This window comes from Podarcis muralis, chromosome 13, assembly GCF_964188315.1.
Source record: "Podarcis muralis chromosome 13, rPodMur119.hap1.1, whole genome shotgun sequence".
NCBI classification, from domain to species: Eukaryota; Metazoa; Chordata; class Lepidosauria; order Squamata; family Lacertidae; genus Podarcis; species Podarcis muralis.
This window is the reverse complement of record NC_135667.1, coordinates 14,289,137-14,297,217: the sequence shown is the minus strand read 5'-3', so window position 1 is coordinate 14,297,217 and position 8,081 is coordinate 14,289,137. Positions and strand designations below refer to the sequence as shown.

Here is an 8,081-nt window from a genome sequence, read left to right as displayed (position 1 = left end):
CTTAATTCATTCTGGAGGTCTGTTCTTAACCTGAAACTGTTCTTAACCTGAAGCACCACTTTAGCTGATGTGGCCTCCTGCTGCTGCTGCGCCGGCAGAGCCAGATTTCTGCTCTCATCCTGAAGCAAAGTTCTTAACCCGAGGTAATATTTCTGGGTTAGTGGAGTCTGTAACCTGAAGCGTATGTAACCTGAGGTACCACTCACTGTATGGTAGGTTAACAGGGATCTTTTATTAAATTTGGGTGATTACTGTGGGCTAACGTTTAGAAAATATAGAGCTCTCACAACACTAGAAAATGATAGATATTCTAAGTTCCGCTGATGCTATATTTTGTTCCTGGAAGACTCTGCACGCTGAGAAGGGGAGTGGGAGGGTTTTCTTGTGGTTGTGTCTCTGCTTATCACTAAATTTTTTTTTAGTTCCAATGTAGGAGGAGCGGTACGTAGTTTCTCATTAACCCATAGCCTCTTCTATCCTATTTAAGCAGCAAGTGTTCACACATTTCCCTCATTCTCCACCAAGAGAAGCAGCTGCCACCTACTACAAAACTTTCTGTCTGAATACCACGAATACGGGTAAGTCTTGGAGATTTACTGGGCAGGAGTGGAGAGAGATAACTTTAGAATTTGGGGCATAAGGGAGGGAATGCTTTTTGTGGACTTGCAGTCTAACTACCTCTTCATAATTATAAAGGTTATAATTATAAACTCTAAGGTTTTTATTTCAGCAATAACAGTACAAGTTAAATGAAGTTCCTTTTAATAATCCAACAACCAGTCTACTAAAACAGACCATGTATTCTAGCAAAAAACCTTGAATCTAAAAATGACATTAATGCATATTCAAGCAGAATCTCTCTCTGCACAGCTGAAGCAAAATCCCAGGGGGTTCCAGGGGGTGCTTCTTTGTGGACCTGTAGTCTAACTACTTCTTTATAATTATTGAGTGCCAATGATATTCCCTGTGTGATATTGAAGTGACATGGGGCCTTCCCCAGTGGCAGAGGAAGGGGGCAGGCCCCCCGGGTGCCATCTCTGAGGAGGTGTGACAAGAAGGCACACCTCAGGGATCTCGCCCTGCCACCCCCAGGCACACACCGCCATCGTGCTGCCGCAGACGCATGCGGAGGATCCTGGGCTCACGGCTGCACTCTCCTCCGCTCGAGCGGTGCCATCGGCAAACCGACCAGTGGCACATGCGCAGCACCACTCAAGCGCCATACAGTGTACCCTAACCCTCCACCACCGCTGCAGCCACGAGCGAAGGATCCCACTGACTCCGCTGCAGCTGCGAGCAGAGCATCCCGCTGCCATGCATGGTACATAGCAGCGCACACGTGGTACGTAGCAGCACGTGTGCATGCGCCGACGAGCGGTTTGCCCCACCACCCTACCCTGGGTGCCTGTTCTTCTTCCTTCGCCACTGGCTTCCCTAAGGCTTTAGGGATTGGTATCTCTGGTCCCTGCAGCAACCAGAACTCCCTTCATTTACTCAGTCTCCTCTAAACGTCATGAAACACCTTGCAGGATGAGATCATGATGTGACCCAGAGGCAGAATCCCCATTCCTACCAGATTCTGAACTCGTATGCAACATCTTGGGTTTGGAAGGGGCCCATGGGTATCTTTGAGAACGCAGATGGGACTGGAAGGGGCCTCTGGGTAGGGGAAGGATTCAGCAACAGAGAAGCCAGAGCTCCCTGGAACATTTCTTTTGTAAATAGTTTATAAAGTATATCTTATATTAGGAAAATCCATCCCTACCTCCAGATCTCTTTCAGAATGCAATCCTATACAAACTGAATGTTTCTTGACTAGCAAGGTATACGGCTGCATATAGTCACCAGGAGACCATGCCTATCTCAATGCTTTGTGATAATTTATTTCATAAAGTGGTTTTGCATTGTGTGGAAATGTATCTTCTTTTGCCTATCACTGACTCTGCTGTCAGGCTATTTTAATAGGACCTCTTGAGCTCTAGAGCTTTGGCACCAGAAGAGGGAGTGAGGAATAGCCACTTCTTTAGTGTCACGCATAATCTTATAAACTTCTGTTATGCCCCTATTTTTATATTCCTGAATCAAAAACTCCCAAATGGTGGAGTTTAGTGGCTGATCAGACTACCAGCCCTACTTGTGCAGAGTGAGGAAGAGACCCAAGAACACAGGATCTATACCTCACTCTAAGGTTTTTATTTCAGCAATAACAGTACAAGTTAAATGAAGTTCCTTTTAATAATACAACAACCATTCTACTAAAACAAACCACGTATTCCAGCAGCTGAGTTTGAATTTAAAAATGACATTCATGCGTATTCAAGAACACTTTCCTCTGCCGAGCTGTAGCAAGATCCCAAGGTGTTCCAGGGACTCACCCAGTGCTCCTTTGGAGAATTGAAGACATAGTAGAGACTGTCGTAGCTTTAAGAAATATGATTTATACACATATTTAAACCTTCAGTCTGCATGGAGGGGGTGCAGATCTTACAGCATGGCAATCCCAAGCAGGGATGATCAGCTAGTCTTAACAATCTGCACCTCCTGGACACGTTGGTGTTAGAAGGAACAAATCAGATGCCACAAGAAAATACGAGGGGGAATAAAGAATTGGGGAATCTCTTCTCTTCCCCCACAGCCCCCAAAGATGTGTCCTTCAATCCTCTACTAGCTCTGAACCTCAACAGTCTGGCACTATAGTACTATTGCTGTAGAGCATTAACTACCGAGGTTGAGGGTACGCAAGTAAGTTTATCTGCCCCTTCCAGTGCTGTATGGGAGAACGGGTGGTGTCGGTTCATGCACACAAGTTTATCTGCCCCTTCCAGTGCTGTATGGGAGAACGGGTGGTGTCGGTTCATGCACACAAGTTTATCTGCCCCTTCCAGTGCTGTATGGGAGAACGGGTGGTGTCGGTTCATGCACACAAGTTTATCTGCCCCTTCCAGTGCTGTATGGGAGAACGGGTGGTGTCGGTTCATGCACACAAGTTTATCTGCCCCTTCCAGTGCTGTATGGGAGAACGGGTGGTGTCGGTTCATGTACACAAGTTTATCTGCCCCTTCCAGTGCTGTATGGGTGAAAGGGTGGTGTCAGTTTATGCACCCAATGAGATAAGCAGCTTCAGATCTCAATTTTGCTCCTCTTTCCAAGATATTCTGAGCTGTTAGGCAGTCTCTTCCCAGCACAGCTGAGATAGGAAATTAATTAGAACAGCAGTTACCAGCATGGCACTCATGAGTGCCTGGGTGCCCTCGTATGGTGCCCACAAAAGGCCTCGGTAAATATCCCCTCAAAATCTCCTAGCTCTGTACAAAGTGTGTAACCAATGTTGGAAATGTAAAGAAAAAGAGGGAACATTATATCATATGTGGTGGGAGTGTAAAAAGGTGAAATGCTTCTGGGAAATCATATATAATGAATTGAAAAAAATGTTGAAATATACATTTGTAAAGAAACCAGAGGCATTTCTGTTAGGCATGGTTGGAAGTGAAATAAATAGAAAAGAACGTAAGCTTTTTTATTCGCGGTAACAGCTGCAAGGACATTATTGGCCCAAAAATGGAAACAAGAAGAGATACCAATGATGGAAGAATAGAGAATGAAATTAATGGACTATGCAGAACTCGACTAATTAACAGGAAAGATCCGAAACCGACGGAACCATAGGTTCACCGAGGACTGGAGTAAATTTGTAGATTATTTGAAAAGTAGATGCGATGAACAAATAACGTTTGTTGGTTTGCAAGAGGCTCTGTGAAGAATTAATATTAAAAATATTGTTAAAAAGGGAGTAGGGAGGAGGAAGGTTATCATTATAAGACAATATAAAATTAGGAAATGCGTAAAAAAGAATCAAAACGGAGGATTGTCAGAAGAGCTGAGGGAAGTCCAAAAAAGAATGTATTTGTGAAAAAATGTGTGTTATGTTCTTATAATTTTGTATTGTAAAATTAATAAAATATTATACAAAAACCAAAAAATCCCAAAATCCACGGGCTCAGCCTCTCCATTTAATGGGGATTGAGTACTGAAGGCCCACTCTCTCATATGTTCTGAACAAGGGAGAGGTGCAAAGAGCTTCTCTTTGTGAGCAAGCACTGCAGTGATGGATGTCGGTGTGTGTTTTTTCCACACTGAGCCTTCAAAAAAGCATTGATTTCCAGCAAAATCTGGATCTTTCATTTCCTAAACAGCCATTCCCTAAAATCACAAGGCAAACTACTTTTAAAACTGGCCAGCCTGTCAAACGCAATTTATATTCCTTAGAAGGGGTGGGTGGGCCTCCTATCAAATGGAGAGAGAAATGATAGAGAAATATGTCTTCACAAGGAGAAGGTGTTTGCTTCGTCTTTAAAGCACCTCACAATTAATTAGTAATCATTTACCTTTGGAATTATATTTGGCACTGGCAGGTATATTGTGTTAAAGCATTGAGACAGTTTTCCAAGACGTCAGCAAATTCTGTTAATTATTTCATTTTCATAAATAATAAAATAAGTAAATAGAGTAAATAAATGATCAATTTGTGAAATCTTCTGATCTAACTGAATACATTGCTTTCTTTTCCTAGAATCAAGCACCATGCCAGAGATAGTCCCTAAGAACAAAGCCCCAGGGGTTGATTTCTGTGGGGTAGATGAATATTACTACATTGTCCGCTCAGACCTGGGCTGCTACATGAGGTCCACCAATTTCCATGAGGGCAAAGACCTAGTAGTGTTTAGCCTGCACAGTTCCTGCCAGGGAGGAGATCACTACTTAGCCCATGAGGATGACCTATTCTACATCATCAAAGGAGACAACTATCGCCGTGTCAGCAACATGAATGAAGACTTAGGTTCTGTAGTATACAGCCTCCATCCCAACTGCCGCGGAGGGGACCATTACCTCTCAGCCTTTGGATCCTTCTATATCATTTTCCAGAAAAGAGGTGTTTACCGTCGGGTCAGTAATATGCATGAAGATACAGATGCAATTGAATACACACTTCACCCAACTTGCAAGGATGGTCTCTATTACTGGGGCATCAAGGATTACTATTACTTCGTAAAACCCCATGATGAATGGGGCGTCCAGTACTATAGATGCACCGACTTCCACGGAAATTTGGATGCTGAAACATTCTCCTTCCATAGCGATGTTGTGAACATGCTCCCTGGAGGAATGGCTATTACCTATGGTCCAGCTTATGGTAGATGGGAACCTATCAAGACCATTTCCAATGAGTCCAGCACTCCCATTGTTTGGAATAAGAAGATCACCAAGAAAGTGGGATACAACAAGCAGAAGATGACCAGTGTGGAGCACAACTGGAAGGTTTCCATGACTGCCACATATCAGTCAGGTGCGCTCACTGAAGCCATTGCCAAGTATCAGTTCTCTCTCACTGCTGAGTATGGTGGGAAGAGTGTCAACACAGAGCAGGAAGACTGGAATGAAGCCACTGAGATCGAAGAAGCTATTAGTGTAACCGTGCAGCCCAAAGGGAAGATGTACATATGGCAGTTTCAGATGGGCTTGGGCAAGGAAGCGGTCTTGTTCTGCCGTGATATGAAATTTAGGGATAATTCTACTCCACCTACAGATATTCCTTTACCACCTTCTCATAAGTGAAAAATGTTAGACCGAAAGGCACCCTCAAACGCTTCCTCTCTATTATAAAATCTGATTGATTACTATGATTGATTACTATTGAGTACTATATTTAGAAAATAGAGAGCTCTCCTGAGCTAAGGGGGAATTCGCTGAGCATAGCTGTCAACCTTTCCCTTATTCCGAATAGGATTCCTCGCAAGAAAAGGGAAACGTTGACAGCTATGTCGCTGAGTGGTATATAGAGATGCAAAAGCTAAAGACCAAGTGAGATTAATGATTATTAGACATATTATATACATCTTGATAGGCTACATAGATATACTTGTCCAAGTTTATGCAAAACTCCTTAGGCTACAGCTAGAAAAGCATATCCTAGTTCAGGGGTCAGCAACCTTTTTCAGCCTAGGGCCGGTCCACCGTCCCTCAGACCATGTGGTGGGCAGGGCTACATGGGGGGGGGTGAATGAATTCCTATGCCCCAGAAATAACCCAGAGATGCATTTTAAATAAAAGGACACATTCTAAAAACACGCTGATTCCCGGACCGTCCGCCGGCCGGATTGAGAAGGCAATAGGGCCAGATCCGGCCCCCGGGCCTTAGTTTGCCTACCCCTGTCCTAGTTTGTGCACAATGCAGGTGACCCAGGCTGAATGACTTCTCGATGAGCTACTATTTATAAGCTATAAATCCCTTTGCTAAATTTGTTCCTTCATTTTGCTTTGTATTTGCTGAACTATGCAACCTGTCCCACTGTTGTTATACAAGTCAAATAAAATGAAGAATCAATCATTTAAAAATGTGTTCCGTGCACTTTTCACACTTGTGTACAAAATGATTTTCAACATATATTTCCCAGAAGACACAAATACCTTCTTCCTTTTCCAGAAGATTTGAGGGTTGGCCTAGGGCAGGGGAGGGTCCAGGGGCCTGATCCAGGCCTCCCTCAGCAACTTTTTATGCCCCCTTCCCAACCCAAGAACCCACTAATTCGGCGGCAGCAAAACAAATCTAAAGATCAGACACAGTGTTCAGGTGGTCAGAGAGATTTATGCATGTGTCCTGTGCTCACAGGCGTGAGAGTGTGAGGTGACCACAGCCACTTTGGGTCACTCACCAATGACATGCTGGTCCTGGAAGGATGCCTAAGGTGAATGTGCCCTTATTGCTAAAAGCAATAGCTCTTTTAACACCGCCCCCTCGCTGTCCTAGAGGCACAAGAAGGAACATTTCTCTTTACTCTGGTTTCCATTTGATTCCTAGCCCTAATTCAAATGCTGGTTTTGCCTCATGTGGTTCAGAATCTCAGTACCTCAAGGACCTCTTATATCAACCTACCTGAGCTCTGCAGTGATCACGTGAAGCCCTTGTCTGTGTGCCCCCTCCAACAGAGGTGCTGAGGGGGGCAGCAAGAGAGGAGGCCTTGCCAGTGGTAGCCCCTGGTTGGGTAGTGCTCTCCCTCATCAGGCTTGCCCATCGCTGATGTTCTTAGCTTTTGAATGCCAGGCAAATACATTTTTCTCCATTCCTTTTATTTATTTATTTTAAGAAATAATATCCCACTTTCCACATCATAGGTCTCAGGTTGTCTTTAACAATAAAATGTACCTGTCAGGGGTTCAGGGAGAGAGGCACAGATGAGGGAGGAGACTGAGAGCGAGGGGGAAGGATCCCAGGGCGACGAGGAAGAGGATGACAATGACTCGAGGGTTTCCATGAGTCTTTCCAGTGAATCAGAGGATTCCCAAAAGGGGGCGTCCCTGGTCAGGCCAAGGGGAGCCACAGGGGGGAATAGTCAGGAGCAGGGCAGCAGCAGGGGAATCCCAAGTGGGAGTTGGAGATCGGGGCCGGCTTCTCCGCCGGAACGGAGTGAAGAGGGTGGAGTTCCCAGTGTGTCAGACGAAGCAGAGCAGGAAGCAGAGAGGGGAAGGAGATCGGGGCAAGACGTCCTGCCGGAAGGGGCGGAGAGTAGCACCAAGAGCAGTGTAACTGTCAAAAGGAAAGTCAGAAGCAGCGTACACGCGCCAAGTTCAAATGTGAAGGCGCGCGGAAATGAGGAGAGCCCGGAGGAGGAGCCTGGTCCCAAAGCACGGAGGAGGGGGGAGCAGGCGTCTGGGGATTCAGCCTCAGGGGAATCCAGGAGGGAAGGAACCCAGGGGGGCAGAAAGACCTTGCGGAAAAGAAAGGACAGGAAGAGGTGGACCAGCACAAGCCTCTTAAACTGGTGTGGAGGCGGGACTGATTCAGAGGGGACTTCAGCGGTCTAAGCCTAACAGACGTGGGGCCGCGCGCCTCGGCTGTGGAGCAAACAAAGTTCTTCAATAAAAGCTTTTGTATATAAACTGGACTTGGCGTTGGTCTCTTGTGAGCTGGGACCTGAGGCGGCCCTGACAGTACCATATACACAATTTAAAGCATCACTTTAACTTCCAAAATTTTAAACCTCAAGAATTTAACATATCTCTCTCAGAAAAGAAAAACAACCACC

The 8,081-nt window shown here is 45.2% G+C and overlaps 1 protein-coding gene across 1 annotated transcript; it reads left to right on the top strand.

Moving 5' to 3' along the window:
* The first annotated feature begins 371 nt into the window (after window positions 1–371).
* On the top strand, window positions 372–6,393 carry LOC114589657 (uncharacterized). Its single transcript, XM_077916963.1, has 2 exons — window positions 372–578; window positions 4,571–6,393. Exon 2 carries the CDS (start codon window positions 4,582–4,584, stop codon window positions 5,611–5,613), a length of 1,032 nt encoding a protein of 343 aa, XP_077773089.1. The 5' UTR covers window positions 372–578; window positions 4,571–4,581; the 3' UTR covers window positions 5,614–6,393.
* The last annotated feature ends 1,688 nt before the right edge of the window (window positions 6,394–8,081 follow it).